The 26,421-nt window shown below is 46.7% G+C and overlaps 2 protein-coding genes across 6 annotated transcripts; one reads left to right on the top strand and one right to left on the bottom strand.

Moving 5' to 3' along the window:
* Window positions 1–567: 567 nt before the first annotated feature.
* LOC103677262 (zinc finger protein 773) lies at window positions 568–10,203 on the bottom strand. Its single transcript, XM_008706531.2, has 5 exons — window positions 9,985–10,203; window positions 7,972–8,010; window positions 5,946–6,072; window positions 5,353–5,451; window positions 568–2,815 (listed from the first exon to the last, which is right to left on the bottom strand). The coding sequence occupies exons 1-5, from the start codon at window positions 10,015–10,017 to the stop codon at window positions 1,722–1,724; spliced, it is 1,392 nt and encodes a 463-aa protein (XP_008704753.2). The 5' UTR covers window positions 10,018–10,203; the 3' UTR covers window positions 568–1,721.
* A 1,390-nt stretch (window positions 10,204–11,593) lies between these two features.
* ZNF772 (zinc finger protein 772) lies at window positions 11,594–17,114 on the top strand. Of its 5 annotated transcripts, XM_008706525.2 has the most exons (6): window positions 11,594–12,557; window positions 12,661–12,890; window positions 13,263–13,301; window positions 14,671–14,797; window positions 15,153–15,260; window positions 15,834–17,114. In XM_008706525.2, exons 3-6 carry the CDS (start codon window positions 13,269–13,271, stop codon window positions 16,976–16,978), a joined length of 1,413 nt encoding a protein of 470 aa, XP_008704747.1. In that variant the 5' UTR covers window positions 11,594–12,557; window positions 12,661–12,890; window positions 13,263–13,268; the 3' UTR covers window positions 16,979–17,114. The 5 variants fall into 5 exon arrangements, with proteins under 5 accessions (XP_008704747.1, XP_008704748.1, XP_008704746.1 ...); XM_008706526.2 differs by lacking the exon at window positions 12,661–12,890; XM_008706524.2 differs by having other exon boundaries at window positions 11,594–12,890.
* The last annotated feature ends 9,307 nt before the right edge of the window (window positions 17,115–26,421 follow it).

Genomic DNA, 26,421 nt, shown 5'->3' with positions numbered 1-26,421 from the left:
GAGAGCCACAGAGAAAACTGAAACATAAGTCCTATAACCACAAGAAATTGAAATTGTCCAACAGCTCAAATAAGTGGAAACCAGAATCTGTCTTAGAGACTCCAGAAAAGAACACATCCCTGCAAACATCTTGATTTTAACTTATCGAGACCTGTCCTGTGTAGGACTTCTGATCTACAGAACTATAATATAATGTGTTGTTTAAGCTATAGGTTTGCGGTCATCTGTTAGGACAGCACTAGAAAGCTAATACATCAACATCATTCTGTGAGCATTTCTCGACTGATCCAAGAATATTTCCTAGGCTCATGTACCTTCCTGTACCAACCTGGAAATAGCCTCTAAGGAGTTCTGGGTTTTTTTTTTTTTTACTGAAAAACTGTACCAATAACTGTGCATTAAATATGCTCACGCCTATTGGAATGCCACTGCTGTCTAGGCTCTCTCAGAAGAGTTAGTGGATATGTACACAGGTAACTATGTCTACATACACTGAAAATCTTTATGTATATTTAAATCCACAAAGATTTCACAGGATTGGGTAAGGACTCATAAGACTCCAGCATACTCAGATAAGGCTTTTATTTACAAGCAACGATATAGTACCATAAGAGAAAAAGAATATAATACGAAACATGCAGTCGCTAAGAAATAAATAAATTGAACTTCCTGAAAATGAAAATTCTGCCCTAGGAAAGAGATTGTTAAGAAATGAAAATTTTTAAAAAAGAGAAAAAAAAAACAAAAATCAAAGGCACAGACCGTGAGAAGACATTGGTAAAGCATATATCAAATAAGGAACTTCTATGTAGAATATATTAAATCACAAAACAATAAGAAACCAACCAATTTTTCTAAAAGTAGGAAAAAAACATGAAAAGATAATTCACTAAAGAAGATGTATGGGTGGTGGATAAACACAAAGACTAATGCTCAACACTGAGTCATTAGAGAGACAGGTTAACACCACACACCTACTAGAACGGCTGAAATGAATGGCCCATGTGTTACATACAAGGATCAGCAATGATGTGAAGAAACTGGAAATCTAATACTCTAGGAAGAAATATGAAATGGCATTAACCATCTAGAACACAAGCTGGCAAGTTCTTATAAAATTAAATCTTTAGATCAACTTCCTGCATGACAGTGTGAGGAGCTTTGCAGGCCTGCTTCCCATTGACACTGGGGAAATTATAAAAACACAAGTTAAAGTCTCTGGAAATGGTCCTACGGTATACAGCAAATGAGGAAACACTTAATCAAGAACATCTAATATTCAGTAAGAACAGCAAGAGCCAGTCACATTTGAACTAAGACCATTCCCTCTCTCCCCACTCCAATGATAGAGATGGAAACTCCACTCCAGACTAATACATCTAAGAACACAGGACTCCCTCTCCCTAGAGCTCCCAGGCAGAGGCTTAGCTTCTCAGGAGGCAGTATGTCAGCATATTTGGATGAATGATGTTCAATTGCTGGCTCCCTCATAAAGGCTACTTTCAGAGCTCCTCTCAGTTTTCAGTTAGGTTAATCAGGAGACTGCGTGTGTACTGCACTCCTAAGGCCTCTCTCTAGTCTGAACATTCTGGTGCTCAACAAGGTTAAGCCTTTGGCTGAAGCCTTTCTTCACGTTTATTCATTAGGCCTATGTGGACTGAAGTTTCTGTTGCTGAATCAGGGCAGACCTCTGGTTAAAGGCTTGTCCACATTAGCTGCATTCAAGACTTTTCTCCACTGTGAACTTTCTGGTGCTGAATGAGGTTGAAACGCTGGCTAAACGATTTCCCACAGTTGCTGCACTCATAAGGCATTTCTCCCGTGTGAATCCTCCGATGTTTAACAAGGCTGGAGCTGTGGCGAAAAAATTTCCCACATTCCCTGCACTCATAAGGTCTTGCTCCAGTGTGAACCCTCTGATGTTTAACGAGGCTGGAATTCTCACTAAAGAATCTTCCACATTCATTGCATTTAAAAGGCTTTTCTCCAGTGTGAACTTTCCGATGTTGCATGAGGCTAGAGCTTTGGCTAAAAAACTTACCACATTCGCTGCACTCATAAGGCCTTTCTCCAGTGTGAACCCTCCAGTGATTAATAAGGCTTGACTTGTGGCTATAGAATTTCCCACATTCACTGCACTTATAAGGTCTTTCTCCAGTGTGAACTCTCTGATGTTTCATGAGGCTTGAGTTAAAGCTAAAGAATTTCCCACATTCACTGCACTCATAAGGCCTCACTCCAGTGTGGATCCTATGATGCTGAACAAGTGTGGAATTATGCCTGAAGGCTTTTCCACATTCACTGCATGTAAAAGGCTTTTCTCCAGTGTGAACTCTCTGGTGTTGAATGAGGTCGGCATTGCGGCTAAAGGATTTTCCACATTCACTACACCCATAAGGCCTTTCTCCAGTGTGAACTATTTGATGTATAAAAAGGTTTGATTTATGGCTAAATAATTTCCCACATTCACTGCATTCATAAGGCTTTTCTCCAGTATGTAGTCTCTGGTGCTGAACAAGTAAGTATTTCTGACCAAAGGCTTTCCCACATTCGCTGCATTTGTAATGCCTTTTTCCAGGGTGAAAGGCCTCCCCACTTTTGGTGCTCCTTTGTGGCTCCCCTCCGCCACGGGTCACCTGATGGTTGAGAAAACCAGAACTAATTGGGAAGTCCTTCCCACCCTCCCCACCTTCTCTTCTTGAAGGTTTCCCTCCACAATGCAGCTTCTGGTGTTGAAATTTTGCTCTGAGCACTCCTGCTATATAAACACTCTGTTCACGAGGAGCTTCCTCAGCCTCTGCTCTATGCCGCCAACCTGAAAGCAAAGAAATTAGTGGGAGGACATAGCATGCTTACAAACGTGTCACACACACCCAGTAAATAGTCCATCGTATTGCTGGCAGAATCAGGCTTGAGGCTCAGTGAGGAAGGGCCTACTGTGCCACGCTGGACCTGGCAAGCTCGCAGATTGGTGGGAGGCCTCATGAGCTGCAAGGACACAAGGATGGAGGAGGGCAGCTCAGGGAGGAGAGGCTGGGTCTCCAACTACCCCTCTGCAAATGGCCTTCAGCAAGGCTGCTGATAACCCAGAAACACAGGGCAGAAGGGTGTGGTCAGGGACTATTAAGGATACACGCACACCTCATGACACGTTCTGTGAAAGCCTGTATCATAATCTCGAAAACTTCATATTCTCCTCCTGCCTCAACCTCCCCACAGACAGGCCATGAACTCTGCGACCACATACACTAGTGGGATGTGGGCCCCTGCCACAGGTCCTCCTTCCCACCCTCCCCCTTGACTGGGACCTAGCACCATTCAAACGCACCAGTGAAATCCCCTCACTCCTTTTCTTGTGCATCCCACCCTGACTCCCAGTGAAGGTCCACAGGTCCTCTCTACTTCTCCCAGCCTGGCTGAGCCCACTCCCTTGGGACTCCCTCCCACGTGACACCCCACCCCCACCCCCCGCAGCGTGCAGTGACTGTCTCTCTAGGACCTGTGAATATAATAAATTTTGTTATTCCTGCACCTCTCCTGTCGTGGCTGCGCCTATTCTCATAAGAGAATACGAAACGATTTACATAGCAAACAGGATGGTCTCTGATGCCAATCATTCACAGGTGAGGGAGGACCTAAGAAATGCCCCTTAACTGCTTGGCTTACTAACTGGCTGTCTACCACCTGGGAAGGCTGGGTGTCGTGCTGGCGTTCCCGTGTGCTGCTCTGAGCTGCTCTGTGTTGCCTCTCTCAGGCACTGCCAAGGCTTTCCACCCTAAATTGTGGAGCTCATTCTCCTAAAATACCCTGAGACTTCACTACTGGCCAGCCCTGACTCAACAGGGTGCTGGTGAGGAGGGGGGAGTATTCTCCTGGTGCTCCCTGAGTAAGGAACAGACTGGTAGAATTGGCTAAAAACATCATGAAGTCTCCAGTGGAATCGAGGGTGAGAGTAAGCAAGGGTGAGAGTGGAAGGGTAACCTCCTTGCAGCCGCCAAAGAAACGATGTATATCAGTTGTTGGCTCTTAGCTGATCTGTCTACAGAGGAGGGCTCGGTAACCCTCAGGAGATAACTCCTGTGGACTCATGGCACCAGGACTGGGAGGTTTTTCACGTGCCCATTCAAGTCCATGCTGCTCCTCAGTCCGAAGCAGGGATACTGCCTCTCCTTCATGGGAAGTCCACCACGGCACCCTGTGAGGGTCAGTCCTGGCGGCAACCCCCTCACTGTGTGTGGCTGCTGCGGCTCTCTGCCTCCCAAGCCCGTGGGCATCAGTGGGCCCCATCCCTGGAGTTAAGTGGCTCAAGTTCTTATGGCCCAGGATCTCTAACACCTCTCAATAACCAGAGGAAGTCAGCCAATAATTCAACAAGGGTAGACACCTTCGAAACCCTTCTGGGTTCTGCTTCATGCTGCTGCCTATCAACTTGCCAACTCTGCTCCCAAGGTCTGGGACCAATCCCAAAAGGACATCCAGCCACCGCAGCTCTCCTCAATGGATTCCAATCCAGCTGAGGTCACCTTAAGAGATGGGGGGGGGGGCCACAGGAATGAAGCAGCCAAGATCTTTCCAGACCCAGGAGGTCAAGAACACAGATCACAAGGAATTAGAAACTAAAACTCATGTCTTCACAAGACTGGAAATCCAAACTGTTCTAAAAGATTTCATGCAAAGAGATGGAGTAAAGGAGCTCACTGGTTACCAAGAGCATTTAATACGGGCTTGCAGCTCCTGCTCACAGAGAGCCCCAGAGATGAGGCAGCTGCTGGCATTACTCAAGAGCCTAAGATACATAATTTACTTAAAGATCCTCTGGCCCGCCAAGTTCAATTTTCACATGATATTTTGAGCTGAAGGCACCTATTCTCGTACACCCCCCCCCACCGGCCCCCAGGAAAAGCATTTGCTCATAGGTCCTCACTCTCTCCTTCCCCCTGCTTGGTTGAGCCCACTCCCTGGGTGCTCCCTCCCCTGTGAACCACCTCCCACGCACCCCCCCACCCCAGCATATTGTGACTGTCTCTCTAGACCTGTTGAGCATAATCAACTTTGTTTTCTCCTGAGCTGCTCCTGCGTCTCCTCTTGTGGCTGTGCCTGACTGACCACCTCACGAAGAAGACAAAGGCAGGCCACTGTTGGGGAGTAAGGAGCAGTAGGACAGATAGAGAGGTGGGGGACGGCTCTGGGTCAGAAATCAGAGTAGACATAATAAGTGCGCAACTGAGAAAAGATGGAAATCAGCCGTGGACCGTGCCTTGACACCATATCATCAGGGCCCAGCCAAAGGATTCCTGGCATGACCTGAGCCCATCCCTGAGTTCACGCCTGCCAGCTCCGCCCTCCAAGTACCTCTTGGCATGGCTGCAGTCAAGACTTCACAGGGAGGCAAAAAGGGTTCTCTCCACCACTCCAGTTGGGTAATTTCATGTGTCCTGGAAGATGCAAGTCCTAAGGGAGAGAGAACACAGAAGGGTCAAAGTGACCGACCCCACGACAGCCCACAGAAAAGAAAACGAAATATTACAGAAGAATCTTGGAGGAGACTCTTGCAAAAACAACCCAGTGAAGCAGTTGCCATGTCGGTGCAGGCACATCCCATGTGTCAGCCAAAGGAGAGCAGAACCTGGCGCACGGAGCTGCCAGAGATCTTTCCAGCATCCCCGGGCCACGGAGAGGCCAACAGGGTGTGATCCATCAGGCTGACTGCAAGACTTCTAATTCCCACATCTTTTCCTGCACAGCTTTGGGGCAGCAAGTATTGAGGCAGCTCAAGAAGGGAAGGGGTGGTGCACACAACCGAGGCTATCACAACACGTACTCAAGTGCACAGGGAAGGAAGAAATGCCCACGGTCCAGCTCTGGGAAGGCGAGACCTGCCCCTGAGGTAAAGGGGAAGAGCAGAGCCCAGCCCAGGACATTAGAATGGGTTGTGAGGACCTTACCCAGAGAGGCCATCAGTGAAAAGTTCTCCAGCATCACATCACGGTACAGGAGTCTCTGGGCTTCGTCAAGGAGCCCCCACTCCTCCCAAGAGAAGTAGACAGCCACATCCTCAAAGGTCACATGGCCCTGTCAAGACAGGATAGTTGAGCTGATGTGTAGTAGCTTCCTTTCCCAGCACTCTAGACATCCTCACAAACGTCCACCCTCCTCCAGAGTTCCCCCACCTCAGAGGAAATACCAAGTCCTGGTGCCACTGATGTGACCTGCTTGCTCCTCACTGTCCCAACAGGCACTGTGTTCAGTCCTCAGCAACAACAGGTGGGCAGGTAATAGCCATCTGAGCTCTAGGCCTGCCAGACAATTCACCTGGGATCTCCCAGATTGTGCTTCCCCAACAACTAACTTGGGCCACTATTCTCCCTTCAGCCCCCAGTACAAGAGCCTGGAGCCATCAGTTTACACTCCCACCCAACATGCACAATGCTGTACCACACCTCCCTTCACTGCCATCCCTCCAACCCTCACTGCCACCAGCACCCCCTCCACCACATCATGCATCTCCCTGGCCTCACCACACGCTAGTGTGTACATGCCATCCAGAGGGTGCTTGGCAAATATAATCAGAATCCCATTCTGTCCCAGAATTCCAATGACGTTGACTGCCAGAGGCAACCGGCAAGCCTGCCTTCAAGGTCTTCCTGCCTGGCTCATATCCTTGCTTCATCCTCAGCCACCAGGAATCACACACAGATTTCAGACACCCTCGGCCCTCTTCCACTTCTGTGCTGCGAAGGTGTCCCCTTACCCATCTCAGTTTCCTCTGATGCTTAATTCAAAGCCCAAGCCCAAGTCCACTTGTCTCTCATGCTAGGCCTCCGATTGTCCCAGAGGATCCCATTTTATCTTAAACTAATCCCCTGGTCCCAGCAAGGGTCAGAACAAGAGCCTGGGGATCCCAGAGCTGAAAAAATAAGCAGTGGCACCAGCTTCACTGTCACCTCACTGCCTTGTCTCCACATCTGTCTCATGTCCACTGGCCAGACCCTCTTCATGCCTATACCCTGACCACAGGGACACTATTCTCCCTCATGTGTCTTTGTGAAGCCCACTACCCCCATCCAGGTGTCCAGCAAGAGACTTGGCCCCACACTCTCCTTCTTGTTACCTGATGATGCTCCTGCCAAATCTGATCCATACAGCCATCCTGGTCCACACACCATCAGTACTGTGGGTGTCTCCAATTTGACCACATCACCTCAACTCCACACTCATGTGTCCAGGTGCCCACTCGACACACCCACCTGTGGGTCTCTGAAGCATCACAGTTCAACATAGCCCAAACCTGACTCCTAATATTCCCACTGAAAATGACTCTTACCACCAATTCTGACATGGTGGTACTTGCCTGCTCCTAGCTACTGCTACATCTCAGAGTCACTGCTAACCCTTCCACTTCTTCTCCCACCCTCCACATCAGAAAGTCTGCCTGGACCTACTGAAAAAACAGATGCAGATTCCAACACGTGTCCCACCTCCACAGCCACCACTAGCACTCACTTGGACTACTGCAGCCGCCCCCTCCCCAGTTTGCTCTCTGCCGTGCAGCAGGAGGAGCTCATTAAGTCTGGTCCTATCACCTCCCTCTTCTGCTCCAAACCTTCCCTGGCTCCCAGCACTCCAGAATAGAGGCTCAGCTCCTGGCTTCCATTCCAGGTCTAATTTGTTTCCTACTGTTTCCACCAGACATAATAGAGACCTGAGGTGGCATGAGCATTCCCAGCCCAGCCTCACCTCTAGCATTTTCTAATGTTTATCACCGTGAATGTAATATCTTATAAATGCCATGCCACTGCTTGCCAGAAATGGGAACCAATCCATGTAATTCCTGGTCTGGACTCAGGCCCCTGATCTTCCAGGGATCTACGATGGAAGAGGAGGGAGAACAGCAGGCAAAGAGTCACAGAATCTACAGCCCACGCAGGTGGGAACTGAATAGGATGAGGATTTGGGATACCTCCCACTTACCTCTGCATGGTCTGGAAGCAAATCTGCAGCAATACGAACCTATAGAAAAGCAAAGCCATGAGAAGCAGGGAACAGTGTTGGGCCACAAAGGCCCACCCAAGCCCTTCACATCATCTGGGCCTCAGTCCTCAGGGATGCCTCTTACCAGCTGTGTGACTTCAGATAAATACTCAACCTCCATGTGCCTCAGTGCTGTCATCTGTGAAATGGGGATAATAGTGGTGCCCACCCTGTGGGGCTATTATTTGTACTGAATTCCTTCCTATGTGTCAAGTACTAAGTAGTGACTTTTACTGTCCTCATAATTAACACTTCTGTCAACATTTTCAGTGCAAATAAACTGATAGGCATTGAAAATGTGTTTTGTATGTGCCTTTTAACTAAAAGAATATGATATTTAAAACATTTAATTTTAGGGACACCTGGGTGGCTCAGTCAGTTAAGCGTCTGCCTTCAGCTCAGGTCATGATCCCAGGATTCTGGGATCAAGTCCCGCATGAGGCTCCTTGCTTGGTGGGGAACCTGTTTCTCCCTCTGCCTGCCACTCTCCCTGCTTGTGCGTGGTCTCTGACAAATAAATAAATAAATCCAAAAAAAAAAAAAAAAAAAAGACATTTAATTTTAATCGGATGCTTAGAAGTATATTAAAACTTCAATCAGTAAGTCTTACATCAATTTAACTTGTTAAACCCATGTTATTTTAATGCCTACGTATGTATGTGTATACACACGTGTATACATACACACATGTGCAAACGTATATATACAAACATATATGTATTTTTACCAGTTAATGTTTAAATAAACACTTCATATAAACTCACATGTTAATAAACTGGGGATTGGGCCTGAAGAAACAGTAGATACTAGTCCTGGTGGCAACCTGGCTGCTTGCTACACACTATCTTAAAGGCAGTCCTGCTGGGGGCCTTTCCAGCTACTCATCCCTCTTGCCCTGAAGGCTGGGGGCACTTAAGCACCAAAAGGGGCTGCTCCACTCACCTGACCTTTCCTTTTCTCCACAAGGACTGGACTTGAGGGCTTGCTGAGCCCAGAATGGCAAGCCCACACCACTGAACATCTCAGTCTCCATTCCAGTCCCGGGTTCTTAGACCCTATAACCTTCCACTCCTGTACACACCAACCAGAACCACTAAGGATTACAGGGATCACCCTTCTGAAAGTAGCCCCACCGTCCAGGCACATCTGAAATAAGAACTTTAAGATTCTCCCTCCCAAGTAGGAGTCCCAGGCCTTGCCCTGGTCCAGGACAGTATCAACCACCTCTTGAATATCTTCTGCCCAGATCCCTCCCCAGGACTTCAGATGTGAGTGAGCAAGCACCCATATGACACCTGCGCTGGACATTACCCTATCCCAAATCCAACTCCTACTCTTTTCCCTGAAACCTGTTCCGTGCACTGACCTCCCCATCTCCATCCTACCAGATATTTTCAGGAAACACTTACAAAAAGGCAAACAGAAACACAGATGGTCCTTCATTCCCTTCTTTCTCTCACAGCCACTTCTGATGCATCAGATGCATCCTGTTCAGTTTTTAAAATCCCTCCAAGATCTATCAGTCCGTCCCTCTACTGCCATCAGTACGGTCCAGTCCTGGTCACAACTCTCCTGTAGTCCATTGTATGGACTTCCTCCACTCTCCTTACACCATCCCTTTGAGTTCCCTAAATAGCCTTCGAAAACTTTGAGCAACAGATGGGAGTCCGTCCCTCCTCTGTTCACAACCCTCTGTGGCCATCAGAGCCCTCAGAACGAAGGCCCAGGCCTTTCCACTGTAACCTGTCCCCTCTCAAGCTGTTCCCTGTGGACACGAGATAGACCCCAGTTTATGACTCGAGCTCAGGCCCTGTCCTGTGCCTATAACCCTCCCACTCCCTATCACACTGGTTGGCAGAAACGCGGACACGAGCGCCTCACTGTCCCGGACCCAGGGGGGGCCGCTCCCTAGGGCTCAGCTTGCGCGGGGACCGCCCGGGTATCAGCGCCTACCTGAGCCAAGTCCCTCTGCGCGGCCGCCGCCATCGGACTCTGCGGGCGGAACGGCGCCCGGAGGGCGGGAGGACCCGTCTGCGCACCCCCGACCCCGATCCCTCGGGGCGACCGAACCTCGGACCGCCTTCTCTCGCCGCTTCCCGCTCTCGTCACCCCAGCTCCACAGCAGCCTTCCCGAACCTCTGATCAGACACAGCAGCCCCAGAGACCACAAAACGCCCGCCCCCGCGGCCGCGGCAGAAGTCCCGCCCAGCGCGTTCCGCGTGCGAGGAAACGTCCGCTTTCATTGGCAGAGCGCAGGCGGCGCGGCGCGCAGCGCCTTCGGGGTAATGTAGTTCCCACCGAGCCCAACGTGGAGAAAGTGGCCTGCCTGGCAGAGTTGGCGGGCAGGAGAAATCTGGGTCAAGAACTGTCCCTCTCTGTCAAATAAATAAATAAAATCTTAAAAAAAAAAAAAAAAAAAAGAACTGTCCCATACTTTCTCTCCTCCAGAGACTATCCTAAATGTAGATGTCCCTGGATTTCAGTTTCCCTGCGCAGCGAGTACTACAGTCTTTGCTTCTCTTGAAGGGCTTCAAGAGAGTCTTGAGAGCCACAATACATTGGTTTCCTCGTATTGAACCAGTTGTACGTTACCAAACTTCCCTTACCAAGGCGATGTCCAATATCAAAGACAGCGGTGGTGAAGCGATGCCTGATGTGTGAGGGAAAAATGACGCAGTTCTGAACGAGGTGGGGGGATAGTTGTGGACCCCAAGTGTTCACCTTCCTCCCTCACCCCACACATCTGTGCCCTTTCCAATTTTAAGGGCCCAACATTGGTGTTCAAGTAGGACAATGGGCTTCAAAACCGTAAGCCAAGACACTGTCACTCCCACATTTCCCCCCCTCATCCCTTTCTACTCCGTGTTCCCACTGCCCTTTCATCTCCAGACACAAAGCAAACTCCCTGCAGGTTGGAAGGATGCTGGACCATTGTTGACACCAGGAAGCATTAGTAAAAGAAATGCCACCACTTTAGTATGTGTTCTCCCAGCACCTCCCTTACCACTGACTCCATTTCTTTTGAGTCAGTCTTCATTTCCCCAATTCTTCTGTACCTTTTATTTGTGGGCTGAGCAGTGACTGAATCCATCACTGCTTGGAATGCCTGAGAACAAAAGAAGATGAAGCATTCACTCCTTCCTGGGATTTTCTGGAAGTAGGTGTTAAGTACTAGCAAAAGTACTCTAGAAAGGAGGTGAGGAGTCAGTATTGGAGTTGAGAACATGAAATGATAGAGACCCAAGTGGCATTAGTTCTTTAGTTCAGGCCTCAATGTGGCATGTGACTATAGGCTGTCATTTAGGGAAATAAACATAGGTGGTAAAACTATAAAGACATCAAGGGCATGATTATCGAAAATGTCGGGTGAACTCCGGGGGGCAGAGGGTCATGTAAGGGGAGCAAGCGACAAGGAATGCCTAAGAAACATTATATATTCTGTTTTACACAGGATGATAGTTTTATAGGTATGGTCTTTGACGTGGGAAAGACATTAGGGCTCTAAGTCGACGGCCGATTAATTCTGTGGCTCTTTCTTCTGCATGGAGACTCTTCTTATTGCCCTCCTGAATCCTGAATGACATTTGGTAAATCGCCTTCCTCTCAGAGATTTGTAACATACCTGTAAGGAATTGAATACCTCTCTGTATACAGAGTCAGAAATATTATCTTGTAAAAAAGTGTTACATCTGTGTTCTACACAATCACTGATTATACAGGCAGGAGGAATGATTTCTGAGGTAACCAGAGATGCAAACATTGCCCACGTGCTTTAGCAGTGCTTGACATGCCTCTTCATGTTCCACACCGTCGGGTGTCTGGCGTCTTCTCTTGTTCCTGACCCTCAATGCTGAGGCTCACGAAACTAACTCTAGAGATGCAGGCTACAAGATTTATTTGATAACAATGCTTATTAGCTTCCAGCTATAAAAATCTGAGTGAGATTAGCATATGGTGTGTCCATTGAATTTTTCGGTGCGCGTTCTCTGCGTAAAGAGTCCTGAAATAATATCTCTAAACACTTCTGTAACGCGTTACAGATTACACTCATCGGGGATACGGGAACGGCACCTTTAAGGGAAAGCGACCTCAAGAAGACGCAATTTGTAGGCGCCACCAGCTACGTGGTGGCCTCTGCTCCGGAGCCGCGCAGAGGCCCCTCGCCTGTGTGGTTTCGGAGGAAACTACATTACCCAGGATTCTCCGCGGTGCTGGGCCAATGAAGGCCCGGGAGAGGAGTGTTTCTGTTGGTGCGGGAGACGTCAGGGTGGGATTTCCGTTCCCTCGTTGAGCAGACATTTTGTTTGTTTTTGGATTAACCCAGCAGGTTAGTTTCCAGATCGCTGTGTCAGGCCTAAGTGATACGAGAGAGCAAACGCGAGAGGAGGCGTTGTTTCCCCTGAACAGAGGCGGGCCTGAGGATCGCGTCCTCGCACCTGTCGACCATTAATGACCCCCTCCCCTCCGCGCGCCTTCCCGGTCCACAGGTTCCGGTGGCGGCGGCCGCACTGACGGACGCGGCGCAGGTGGGTGTTGCGTCCTCGCGTCCTCCCGCGACCTCTGTTTCTGAACCCAGAACCTCGAATGAGAGCCGACTCAGGTCCCTGCAGCTTAGGTCCCTGTGTCCAGACAGCAGGGGCGCCCCTGGTTGGGCCCCATTTCAGATCGCCGGTATGGTGGGGTGTGGAAGGACGTCGCGGACGGAGGGGCCAGCATGTGCAAAGGCTTGGGAAGCGACACAAACGGAGCCTTCGGGAAACCTGGGGCCGTTGGTGTGTGAAAGGATCAGAGTGTGAGGAGGAGTTATACCTGCAGTCACAGCTTGAGCAGCTCTTCCGTCATTGTGAGCGTGCCGGGAGGTATGGAAGGTTCTTTTTTTTTTTTTTTTTTCCATTTTACTTTTTTTTATTTATTTTTTATTTTTTTACTGATTTTTTATTATATTATGTTAGTCACCATACAGTACATCCCCGGGTATGGAAGGTTCTAAACAGGGGAGGGACGCAATCCGAAGGCTTTAAAAATATTTCATAGACTGCTTATGGAACAAACAAACAAACGAGGTTAGGTGAGGTACAGAAAGACAGACCTAGTCCGAGGTAACACAGCTGTTAGGTGGCCCTAAAGACTTAGGCACAGAGGGTAGGCAGTTAGCCCTGGGTGTTTGTGGCAGGGCAGGGCATGAGCTCCTTCGTGGTTGCTTGTCTCTCACAGTCTCCCTCTTCCCACAGGTTCCAATGAACTCAGAAGTAATTATGGACCCTCTACAGGTGAGGGAAGGGTGTCTGTGCTCTCATCCGTCCCACCCCCACCCACATGGTCTCCAGGATTGTGGTGTCATACAACACCCTACTTACACTCTCCCAGCTCTTGAGTCTGAGGACCCTGGAGATATCCTCAGCCCAGGATTCTGAGTCCAGGCCAGGGGTTATACAGAAGGGTTCCAGTTTTAGGTAACTGTTGGAATAAGATGTGGACAGTTGTTCCAGGTCTAGGAACTAACGTGCATATACTTGGAGGAGAGACTGAGATGGGAATTTTCAAGAAACAACAGGTCTCCCCCGTGTATGGTAGGAATCAGGAGCAGGTGGACAGGAGTCAGGTCTGGAGTGGCCAGCTGACAAGCCAGGCCTCTGTTCTGAGGGTTGTGTAGCCATCGGGGTGTGGAGCAGGGGAGGGAGGTGATCTAATCCAGGTTTTAACAAGCCCCCTCTGGATGCCAAGTTGAGAACAGACTGTATGGTGAGGGTAAAGGGAGCTATGGTGTACAGGAGGAGACCAGGGAGGAGGCTGCTTCAACATTCCACATGAGTGGTAGTAAGGGATGGGCCGGAGGGTAGCTGTGTAGGTGGGAGAAGTGTTGGATCAGATTTTTATTTATTTATTTTTTTGATATGAGAGAGAAAGAGAGAACCCCAAGATTTTAGCCCTTATCAGCTGGAAGGGTAGATGCTCCATCAGCTGGGAAAGTCAGTGGTAGACATAACTCAGATTGGATATTAGGATTTTAAATTTGTTGCCCATGGGAAGAGTCTAAGATGTTCCAGAGAACACCGAATGGAGGTGTCAGGTGACCTGCTGGAGATGGGACTGGACATCTGTGGAGGGGTTCATGATGCAGACATCCAAAAAGTAGAAGATGGTGTGTAGGCGGTTTAGGAGGAGGAATGTACAGTGCAGTGCAGTTAGTGAGCCAGGAAGGTGATGGTGGAGGCCAGTGACTGCGTAGGGGGCCAGAGTCATGAGACAGAGTATAATCCAAAAGAATAATGCGCACATGCAAAGTAACGTGAACTTAAAGGAGAAAGGTGAGCCCAACTTTGGTTGTCTGATAGCATGATCTTAGCAGCCCCAGGAGAACTGGCTGGCAGGAGGTGGTAGGGCAGAGTGCAGCCCTGCAGGCCAGGCCCAGAGGTTAGATGGTGCCTCTCTGACCACCCGCCTATTGTTGCTGTGGGTGGACACAGTAATCAAAGGAACAATTAGGAGAGTGCGGACACCATTGGCACCCAGTCCCTGTATTTCCTCTGAGTTGAGGAATTAGGTAGGAAGAAGTACAGGAGGGAGATCTGTGGGGGCCTGGATGGGGGTCCTTGGGAGAGAGGCTGCTCATGGACTCGGCTCTCCCCATTGTGGCAGGGACAGGTGAACTTTGAGGACGTGGCCGTGTACTTCTCCCAGGAGGAGTGGGGGCTCCTTGATGAGACTCAAAGGCTCCTGTACCGAGATGTGATGCTGGAGAACTTGGCACTTATGGCCTCGCTGGGTAAGGCCATCACACCCACCCCAGTATCCTGTACTGGGCTCTGCCTCTCCCCTATATCCCAAGGGCAGTCCAGTCCTTCCTGTATCAGAGCTTGTCCTCTCCCTGACTGGGTGCCCTGTCCAGATCCATGCACCCCTGTGCCCCAGTTTCTGACCCCTTCCTCTAGCTGATGTTTCCAATGGCCTGCCTGGGTCAGGAATTGCAGGGACCAGAGTGGTCACCACTTGCTGAGACCACTGAGCTATTTGTGCAAGACCCTACTTTGAGGTTATTTTTCTCATACTTAGTTTTCTTCTCTGGGTTGTGGGTTACCCAGACTAGTGCTGGCCATTTACCTGTCTCGTCTTCTCCTTAGGATATGAATCTTCCATGTCCCGTGGGGTTACCTCACTGGAGCTGGGCAGCAAGCCCTGGGGATCTGACTGGGCAGATGCTACTCCAGCCAGGACCAGAGAGGCTCAGGGTGGGTGTGGCCCTCGGGAATGGGAGTGGGGAAGGATGTGATGTTGGGGCTGGGTTCTGGTCATTCCCTAACCTCTCTCCCCACACTTTATTTTCCCATGTACACACTTGTCTTGTGCTCTGACCTTTGGCCTCTGCCTGTTGCCCACCTCTGCTTCCATATCTCACCTGTTCCTCTCCACTGCTCCCTCTGCAGTGCTCCCCAACACTGGCCTGTACTTAGTATGTTATGAGATGTGCACATACCCCAAATAGTCCTTAAATACCAGCTGTTCAGTGGTAGCTATTCAGTAGACACAGCTGCACGGCTCTCACCTGTCCCCAGGTGAAGTGTTCTTCCTGGGTTGTACCCTACAGGGCCTCTTCCATTCCTTTTTTCTTTTTTTTTTTTCCTTGGACTCTTCCATTCTATGATCTGTAGATGCCAGCTACTGCATGGCATGAGCTTGGGCCTCTTGTTCTGACAGCAGTCCTATGACCTTGATTTTGTTTTGGTTAGACACACATTTATAATGAGGCTCCCTCTTCCATCAGTGTCAGTTTGCACTTCTCCTCTCCATTTGTCTGCTTTCAGGTTGTTGGCATGGAATGGAGGATGAGGAGATAGCTTTTGAGCAGAACGTTTCTGTGGGAGTGTCACAGGTCAGGACTCCCAAGGCAGGTCCTTCTACCCAGAAGGCCCGCCCCTGTGAGACTTGTGGCCTGGTCTTGAAAGACATTTTGCACGTGGCTGAGCACCAGGGAACGCACCCTGGGCAGAAATCATACATGTGTGGGGCATGTGGGAAACAATTCCGCTTCAGTGCAAACCTTCATCACCAGAAGCAGCGCAGTGGAGAGGAACCCTTCAGAGGGGACAAGGGCAGCACCTTGCTGGTGAACAGCTCCCCTCCTGAACCATTGGAGATGCCTTTTACTACAGGGAAGGGTTATAAGGACTTCCCAACTAGCTCAAGCATTTTCCAGCACCATGCCCCTCATAGTAAGTGGAAGCCAAACAGTAACACCAAATGTGTGGATGCCTTTCACAGTGGACAAAGGCATTATGAGTGCAGCGAATGTGGGAAAGCCTTCAGCCGCAAAGACTCACTTGTCCAGCACCAGAGAGTCCACACTGGAGAAAGGCCTTATGAGTGCAGCGAATGTGGGAAAACCTTCAGCCGCAAACCCATACTTGCTCAGCACCAGAGGATCCACACTGGAGAAATGCCATACGAGTGTGGCATATGTGGGAAAGTTTTCAATCATAGCTCCAACCTTATTGTACACCAGAGAGTCCACACTGGAGCAAGGCCTTACAAGTGCAGTGAATGTGGGAAAGCCTACAGCCACAAATCCACACTTGTTCAGCATGAGAGTATCCATACTGGAGAAAGGCCTTACGAGTGCAGCGAATGTGGGAAATACTTTGGTCACAAATACAGACTCATTAAACACTGGAGTGTTCATACTGGAGCAAGGCCCTATGAGTGCATTGCATGTGGGAAGTTCTTTAGCCAGAGCTCTGACCTTATTGCACACCAGAGAGTTCACAATGGTGAAAAGCCCTATGTGTGCAATGACTGTGGAAAAGCCTTTAGCCATAAACATGTACTTGTTCAGCACCATAGAATTCACACTGGAGAAAGACCATATAAGTGCAGCGAGTGCGGGAAGGCCTTCAGGCAAAGAGCTTCCCTCATCCGACATTGGAAAGTTCACACTGGAGAAAGGCCTTAGGATGGCAGGGAATACACCGTTTCCTTGTTCAACATAGTGACTGACAGCAGAGAGAAGCTCTGAGATTAGCCTTCGTGAGTAGCCATCAGCCAGAAGTTGAACCTCATACATTAAAGCATGTTCTGAATGCCACCTATGTGGGAAGCTTTCTGGTGCAGTGTTGCACTCTGTAACCTGTCCAGGAGCCTTGCCAGAGTTCTGTCACTGCCCGTGTCTCTGAAAAACAAAACAAAACAACAGCCATGTATGGAATGGCAGAGTCCCACATTGTGTGTAAGTCCCCCAAACGTTTTCTAATAGGCAGACCTCTGCTCCTCCTCCCTTCCCTAGAGGGAGTCATCAGTACCTGGAGCCCATTAAGGATCCTCACCCCTTCCTGCCTTCTTCTCCACCAGCTAGTACAAGCATGGACGTGACCTAGTTTTGGTCAGAAGGTTGCAAGCTTTGTTCTGGCTGCTTGCGAAGAAGGTTTCCATTTTTCATGGGCTTTGTCGGTCTCATTTTGCACTCATGATAGACTTGTCCAGCCTCCAAGTCACCTGCCTTAGGAATTCCCATCTCATATTGTTTTGTTTTTGCAACAAATGTCTTAGGTTTTAAACTATATTTTGGGGGATTCTGTTCACTCTGTCCATTGTATCGAGAACAGAAGGGGTTCTGCCAGCACGAAGGGAGGAACAGCTTTTGTGAGAGCTCCAAATGTTGTGTCTCAGTGGTGTTAGCAGAATGGCAAGCAAAGAACAGCTCCCATTTTAGCCTAACTTGCATTACTGCTGAAGGCCTCCTATGAAAGAATACTGATCTTGGTGGGCCTAATCTTTTGGCCTGTATGCCAAGATTATTTGTGTGATCAAGGTCACCCTGAGCAGTGGGCAGTTGTGACAGCCTCTGGTGTATCTGGGAGCAGTATGAATTGGTTGCCTTGATCCAGAGGGATGTTTCATAGTCCCATATTCTCTTGATGAGAACTTGACCCTCTGGGACCTGCCAGTGCCCCCCTGAAATCTATTATTTAGTAGGCAGATGTCACTGTCCCCTAAAAAGACTAGATAGGTATCATAATTGGCACAGAGATACTGATTAATCTGGAGTTAGGAGCAAACTGTAGGGAATGTGACTCTTAAAAAGGTACATCCACATGTTACCATCACTATGGCTTTGCAATGAGGTTTTACAGAAATTCTCAGGATTCCCATATTAGTGTCTCTTATGGTTATGGTCACTGTTAGAGCAATCAGTCGAAGCATTTTCTGCAATTAACGGCACATATTTATAGTATACAGTTTGATAAGTTTTGATACATGTTTGTACCTGCGAAGCCAAGTTTTCTTATTTGTCCTACAGTCCCTCTCCCCCTTACCCATTCCCAGGCAACCGTTCATCTTGCTTTCTGTCACTGTAGATTTCTTTGCATTTCCCAGAATTTTATATCTATGGAAAAATTTAGGTACACAGGTAACACTTTAATACGTACTCTTATGTACCTGGCTTTAACGCTGCATAATTACCTTGTGACTCATCAGTGTCCTGTGCATCAGTAGCTCATTCCATTGCTTTCATACTTTTGCTGAAAGTGTTCCATTTTAGAGACAGTTCCAAATCAAGTGATCCGGTAGAGAGCTCACACAAAAACAAAACCACGGTATCTGTTAAAACCTTTTCCTAGAAGTGATGTGTTAACATTCCTGACTTATTCTAAGTGGAAGGGGACTCCACAACAGGTAGGGATGTCTAAGAGAATCTCTTGGATAGTGGTTACCACAGTCTTAGGGCTTTTTTTTTTCTTTACACTTTTAGTCTTTTAATGATTAATTACATTGACTAATTTTAAAAACTTAAACCGACCTCACATTTCTAAGGTGAGCCCCATTTGGTCATGATGTGTTCTTTTTATGTACTTTTGTATTTATTTGCCTTTTTTTTTTTTTTAAGATTTTTGCATTTATGCTCCTGCGGGATGTTAGTCTCTAATTTTCCTTAATGCCTGGGTTTAGTTGGTATCACCATAATACTGGCTTTACACATTATGTTGGTTAAGTATTCCCCGATTTTTAATTTTGCGGAACAGTTTGTGAAGAATTGGTGTTATTCCTTGTTTTGGAGAATTCACCAGTGAAATAATTGGGTCTGGAGTTTATTTTATGGGAAGATTTGTAATTACAAGTTTAATTTTCATAGTAGATATAGATCTATAGAAGTTATCTTTTTTCCCCTACAGTGTGCATTGGTGGTTTGTGTCATTTAAGGAGTTCATTTTATTTAAGCAGTCAAACTTTTTAAACTATTCTCTTACTATTTTACTACCTGCAGAATCTTTACTGATGCCACCTCTCTTATTCCTGTGTTAACCTTAAAAATAAAAATAAAAATAAAAATAACCTTAAAAATAAAAATAAAACCTTAAAAATAAAAAAAATAAAACCTTAAAAATAAAAAATAAAAATAAAAATAAAATAACCTTAAAAATAAAAATAAAAATAAAAATAACCTTAAAAATAAAACCTTAAAAATAACCTTATTTTACCAGAAAAAAAAAAGTTTATTAGGGAATAGCTGAGATTGCAACCCAGGACAAGTGAGTTTTAGCAAAACCATAAGCAAGTCCGGAGAACAAAGGTGAAGAATGCTTTTTTATAGAGGAAAGGGGAAGTTAGGAAGGGCTGTTATAAACTAAAAGTCCCAGTTTTACTGGAGTAAACTGGGTGTTGGAACTACAGTGGTTTCTCATTGGCTGAGCGGTTACTGTCCCTAATTGGCTGCATTGTTGCCAGGGTGAGGAAGAAATCTTCCTTCCTCCTGCTAGGTTAATAAAGTAGTATTGGCTTGCAAGGTCCATCTCTTCCTGTTGGGTTTGCAATTGACAACTAGTGCAAAACATGAGAGCACCCCCTGCTGTCCTCCCGACTCCATTCTAAATGAGGTTTCCTTTTATTAATTTCCACATTTCCCCCCTTTTGATTAAGATCTTTCTTTGAATGCATTGCCGATCAGTACTCAGAGTCTTTATATTTACTGGTTTTGTCCCTCAGTACTAGGAAGGTTGTCATGTCCAAAATTGGAAGGAAAGTGCGTTGCAAGTGGAAACCACTTAAGGCCACATTTGAGGAATAAGGAAGGTTAGGAGGGAGAAACTCAGATTCTTGAAGCATCGAGCCAGCATCACCTTATTGGGTGATCATTTTTTAAAAATTTAAAAAGCTCAACAGTCAACAAAATACAAAAAATTATACACAAATTAGAAGTTACAATTTCAAATTGTATGACGGTTCTAAACAAGGACCCTAGGTCTGAAAGTCAAACAAAATATTTATTGGCACTTACTCCAACTTAGGGGAGAAAGATTCTTCCTATGAAGGCAAACCCAGAGTGATGTATTCCTCTTGGAAGTGTTTGTTTAAAGTGATTGTGAAAACAGACTAGCGAATACTGCAAGAGCACACTGAAAGAGTGAACCAAGTGCATTTGGGAAGATAGAGCACGGATATGAACATGAAGCAAGAGCTGATGAACTTTTTGCAAAACAGCAAGACTTCAAAGATGTTTTAAAATAGTACTGTCATCTCAAAAAACTATTTGAAAGCAAATGGGTTATTGCTAATACAGCCTGTAAGGTTGCAAATTTAGAGACCATGAATTAGGAGATGAATCTAAAGTCCGTTAATAGTTCAGATGAAAGAGACTTATGAATTCTGAACCTTCTAAGCCATAAAAAAAAGTAAGTGAAAATTAACTTGTCCCAAGATCATGAGGCTGTTTCTGAAAGGCCACAATCAAAAGATGTTCCCCTTTTTTGCCAGGGCTTGGAAAATGCAGACGGGCACTGTCTTCCCATTAAAGAAGAAGCTACAGTGAAAAAGGTACACAGGCTTGTTTTGCACATCTTGGGAAAGCTGTCGTCAGATGTCTTCTTCGATTCCAAGAAATCTTTACTTTCAAGTCACCAGATGATGTGCAGAGCCAATCAAGGGTCGGTGCTTTCTTTAGAGGTGTTACAGAAACCCAAGAGTCTGTTCCCTGGAGTTTGGTGTCACAAGGGTTGGTTAGCCGTTCCCGACGGGCCTTTCTAGTGGGGCTGAAGAGTCCAGAGACGTCTTTTCTAACCGCCCGAATCTCCAGGTTGCCCAGTATGATGCCTAAGGTCACTGGGCAGTGCTGTGTGAGAAGACTGCTCCACCAAGGCATGCTTATCTTTACTAGACGTAATTAGGCCTTCACACAGTGTTCTCACCTGTGGGTCAAAGAAGGCAGGGGCCAAGTGCTTTGGACATCGTGTGACTACCTCAAAGGGTGAAAGTCTATGAGTTCCCGAGGGGGTGGATCTGAGGCTTCGAAGATTTCACAGCCATAGCCAAGGTATCGGAGAGTCTCTAGAAGTTTTGCCAACTGAGTCTTAATAGTGCCATTAGTGCATTTAGCGAACTGAGGATTGAGGTTGATATGCACAATGAAAGTGTCATAAAACTGGCCAAGCACAGAAATGTCAAAATACCTGGCCAGTAAAATGGGTTCTCTGGCCACTATGAAGTTTGAGAGAGGTTTTCCATACAGGGATAATCTTTACTCTTTTTAAAAAAGATTTACTGAAAAATAAATAATAAAAATTTTTTTTAAAAAGATTTACTTATTTTAGAGAGAGTGGCGGGGGGGCAGAGGGAGAGAATCTTCAAGGAGACTTCCCACTGGGTGCGGAGCCTGACATGGGGCTTGATCCCACAATGCATGAGATCATGACCTCAGCCAAAACCAAGAGTTGCACACTCAACCGAATGAGCCCCAAGCACCCCTATGGATAACCTTATCCAAGAGCCACAGAGGAGGCACTGGCCTGTTTTCAAGGGAAAGCTATGATCCGTGAGAAAACCCACAAATCACACCTAAAACATTTATAACCATGAGATGGGGTAAGCTGTATGAAACCCATTTGCCAAACCTGAAATTGTGTTGGGTACTTTGAAATGCCCAGGGTCAGTATGGACAGGTACCTGAGATTGTATTTTGGACAGGTGGGACAAGTGAGGTAGGTATGTTAGTGGACTTCTTAACCTTTTCTCAGCAACATTGGTTCATGAGTGCTATCATTTTGTCAGTAGACCAGTGGTTTAACGAATATTCATTTGTTTTTTTAAAGATTGATTGATTGATTTAGAGAGCCTGCGAGTGAGGGAATGGGCAGAGGGAGATGGAGAGAGAATCCTCAAGCAGACTCCCCGTTGAATGTGGAACCAGACACAGCTAAGTCAGAGGACCCCAAGATCATGACCTGAGCCAAGATCAAGAGTTGGCCTGTTAACTTACTGAGCCACCCAGGTGCCTGTAATGTGTATCCATTTGTAAGTAGTGGAAATTTCAGAACTTGTGATATGGATGAATTGTTATTGGGCTCAAACCAGAGTTATCTCTTTTTAGTAAGGCAACAATTACGTTTCCAGTATTGTTTTTCCCTCTTTGTTGCCAATTGCTGGGTATCTCCTGTCAATTTTTCCAACATTTACCTTTTTGGAGAACATCCCTTTGGACCACGACAAAGGTCTGGGTATTGGTTTCCTTGAGAGCGGCATTTGTGGCAGAGATACTGGTGCGGTGGGTTACTTCGTCCCCGGCGAGTTGTGTCTGGAATGCCCGGAACTTGAATAATACCCAGAGCAGCTGGCGGAAGTATGGCATCTAATAAATTTTGGACATAGGAGCCGTTCTTAACATTATTCCCATCAGAGGTAAGGACACGTTGTTTCCATGACATTCCAAAGTCGTGAGCTACCCCAAAGGCATATTGGCTATTGGCATAAATGTTTGCGGTTTTACCCTTGGCTAAAGGTACAGCTGCATTAAGGGCATAGAACTCAGCTTTCGGGCTGAGGTAGCCAAAGCTGAAGGCTCCACATCAGTGACTTCAAAGGGAGTTGCAGTGGCCTACCCAGCACAGTATTTACCATTTTCCTTCTTTAATGACCATCAGTAAACCATGAACAAAATAGGCATTGGTTAGCGGAGTTTCCCGTAGGTTCTCATGGAGAGTCAAAAGGTAACCTGTCAACGTTAAGCACTTGTGAGGGGTTTCGTCTGGATCCAAATGTAGTCCTTGTTTCAAGATCAGGCACCCTAAGTATCTAACCTGAGACTGAGTAAATTGCAATGTTTTCTTTGGAGACTTTATGTCCCTTTAAGGCCAAAAGCTTGAAACAGGTTAGGTGTGGTCTTCCTGTGAAGAGGTTTGAGAAGGAGAGCAGAGAAGCAAATCATCTACATCTTGCAACAAAGTAGACCCTGCAGAGAACTTTCTATCATCCAAATCAAGTTGTAAGATTTGTGAAAAGTAAGAAGGTCTCTGTGAAACCTTGGGGCATGACTGTCCAGGTGTGGTTCTGTTCTTTCCAAGTGAAAACAAAACGATATTGGCTAACCTTATCAAATGGAATACTAAAGATTTTGTTTACTGTGGGCATGGATGTTAGCAGCAGGTGGGAGTTCGGAACAACAGGGTGCTGAGGGGTAACCGGTTACTTGGTATTTGGTCCTGGACAAACCCCCATCCTTGGCCTTTGGGTTTTCTCACAGTTAAGACAGGAGTGTTATGGAAAATAAGGCAGGGGATAATGAGACCTTATAATCTATTATGGGCTTGATACCCTGAAGGGCTTCTTTATTTATAGGGCATTGATTATGGGAAGAGGTTTTGAATCTTGATGGGAGGTACACTGTGGATTTTGCCAATATCTGTTGAGGATTTTTCCCAGAGAGAGGATGGTAGCTGATACAATAGGAACACACGACCAGTATCTCCAGAGTCGGTTGTAGTGCTGTCAGAGACAGAATAAGAGATGTCAGATAGTCATTTAGTTCTCCTGATTGGCTATTTTGATTACTACTGTAAAATTCTAGAGTTATTCCGCCTTTTGGGGAGAAAGTCTGGCATGATACTTTTCTAAGAAATCTTGGCTCAGGGGCGCCTGGGTGGCACAGCGGTTGAGCGTCTGCCTTCGGCTCAGGGCGTGATCCCGGCGTTCTGGGATCGAGCCCCACATCAGGCTCCTCTGCTGGGAGCCTGCTTCTTCCTCTCCCACTCCCCCTGCTTGTGTTCCCTCTCTCGCTGACTGTCTCTATCTCTGTCGAATAAATAAATAAAATCTTAAAAAAAAAAAAAAAGAAATCTTGGCTCAATAAGTGAATAGGGGCAGAGTACGGAGAAAATGGGTGAGTAGCTCTCAAAGGGCCTAGACAGAAGGGAGTAGGTACAGACACGGGCTCCTGTTGAAGTCTGTTAGAGAACCCCCACTGTCTGAACAGCTCTCGTACTCTGAGGCAGGGGCAGCTTTATAGCAGTGGGGTTACACACTGAGAATGTAGCTCTCGTGTCAATGACAGAGATTCACTCCCAAACCGGAAAATAGTTTCTCCAAGCTGACTAAGAGGGAGGATTGGAAAGAGCCCCTGTAGTTCTCAGACGCCCATCATTGGGAATTAGGAAGACATTAGTAAGGTTGGCTAAGGGCTGAAGGTTCCTGGAACAGTCAAATTTGTAACAGTCTGTTTCCCCCCCCCCAAAAAAATGCTGGCTTTTTGCAAAAATAGCAACTAGCAGGGCTTTTGTTTTGTTCAGGGACTATCATTTGCTAGGGTCAAGAACTGAGAATTTTGGTGGTCTTTTAGGTGACTCATCTGGGATGTGAGTGGGCTGGTTTGCCATATTAACAAAATCTGGAGTGGGCGATTTCCCATTCCATCTGATCCTTTTAACTAAAAGAGAAAGATCCTGGTTCAGTCCATTAATAAGCATAGAGTCAAATGCTACCCAGGTGGATCAACATCTAAAAGTAGACCAGAATATTCTTAAAAGACAATTTTGTGTTTGTCGTAATAGTCATAAACAGTTTCATCAGGTTTCTGTGTGCAAACCTGAATTTTGTTGCCATGTGTCTGCAGACAAAGAAGATGAGATAGAAGAGAAAAAGAGGCCTCAGGCCATTTTGACTTCTTTAATTGTTTGCTTCAGTTAATTTAGAAACGGTATGTTACAAAGAGACAAACTTAGAACCCTGAATACATCTGGAAGACTTGAGATACCATGTAAGACAGGCATCCCATTCAGGGTTTTTTGTTTGTTTTAGGAACTGCAGCTTTCTAATTGAATTTTGAGTAAAATAAGTAAGTTTGGGGAGATCAAAAGTTCCCCAAAATGGCCACTGAAGCTCTAAATTTCTTGTGGTTAAGTCAGTCTATGTATTCATAAATGTGCTTATGAGTGATCATAGTTTTTAAACATAAAACTGGAGTCCCCAGTAGGGAGGGGTGCCCTCAAAAGCATTTTGATGACTGGGATCTCATTCCTTAGAGGTTTTTCAGGAACGGTCTGGTTCAGAGGCTGGCACAGTCACAGCAGGAACGGTCTGATCCCGAACGGGAGTGGAACTGAAGGCTGGCGCCGTTCCAACCAGAATTATCTGATGCACCAAAAATGACCTGGACTGAAGGTCTACACATTTCAAACTGGCACAGTAATGACAGGAACAGTCCAATCCCAAAAAGGAGTTGGACCAAAGGCCAACACAGTTCAAAATGGCACAGTTCCTACAGGAGCATCCGGTTCCAAAAAGGAGTCGCAGTTCCAAAGGCTCGCGCAGCTCCAGCAGTCAGATTCCCGTTCCGAACATGACTTGCACCGAAGGTCAACACAGCCCCACCAGGAATGGTCCAATTCCGAAAAGTTGCACCAAAGGCCAAACAAGGACAGTCAGAGATTTTTTTTTTTTTAAGACAAGGCCTTAAAACATCCTGAATAAGGGCTGGAGGGCTCAGACACAAAGCATGGAGCTTGAAATCCAGAAGAAAATTTACCGTCAAACCCCAGGATTGGTGAGAAAGCAATAACAGTCAGCTTTGTGGGTACCAACACCTGTTTGTTCACCAGCCTGAGAGTTGTTGGGGGTCTTCTCTGGATCCCTTTTGGTCCAACAACTAACCTTAACTTTAAAAATAAAACTGCCACTTATTTTTACCAGCATAGAAGGGGGTGGTTATGGGGGAATAGTTGAGACTTGCAGTCCGGACAAGCAAGCTTCAGCAAAACCTTAGGCAAGTCCAGAGAACAAAGGTGAGGAATGCCCTTTCACAGAGGATAAGGGAAGTTGGGAGGGCTGTTATAAACGAAAAGTCCACTGGAGTAAACTGAGAGTTCTAAGTATAATGGCTTCTCATTGACTGAGCTGCCGCCATCATTGGCGCGGCTGTTGCCAGGAGAGAAAGAGATGTAACTGACTCCTGGGGGATAGTAAAGTGGTATTGGCTTGCAAGGTCTGACTCTTCCTGTTGGGTCTGCAATGGACAACTAGTGCCAGGTATAAGAGCTCCTCCTGCTGTCCCGAGTCCATCCTAAAGGAGGCTTCCTTTTTGTGACTTTTCATACCTTATATTGGTAATGTCTATACCTCTCTTTTTCTTGATCCAAA

The sequence above is a fragment of the Ursus maritimus genome, unplaced genomic scaffold (genome assembly GCF_017311325.1).
Source record: "Ursus maritimus isolate PB19 unplaced genomic scaffold, ASM1731132v1 scaffold_19, whole genome shotgun sequence".
NCBI lineage: Eukaryota > Metazoa > Chordata > Mammalia > Carnivora > Ursidae > Ursus > Ursus maritimus.
Note: the sequence above shows the minus strand (reverse complement) of the source record. Positions and strands in the feature narration are given on the sequence as shown.

Coding starts and splice junctions, on each gene's coding strand:
- LOC103677262 (XM_008706531.2), bottom strand. CDS start 10,017: ATGGCGGCGGCCGCGCAGAGGGACTTGGCTCAG. Junction 8,011..9,984: donor CGCAGAGGGACTTGGCTCAG/GTAGGCGCTGAT, acceptor GCTTTTCTATAG/GTTCGTATTGCTGCAGATTT. Junction 2,816..5,352: donor GACTGCAGCCATGCCAAGAG/GTACTTGGAGGG, acceptor CTTTGCTTTCAG/GTTGGCGGCATAGAGCAGAG.
- ZNF772 (XM_008706526.2), top strand. CDS start 13,269: ATGAACTCAGAAGTAATTATGGACCCTCTACAG. Junction 14,798..15,152: donor GGCACTTATGGCCTCGCTGG/GTAAGGCCATCA, acceptor TCTTCTCCTTAG/GATATGAATCTTCCATGTCC. Junction 15,261..15,833: donor CAGGACCAGAGAGGCTCAGG/GTGGGTGTGGCC, acceptor GTCTGCTTTCAG/GTTGTTGGCATGGAATGGAG.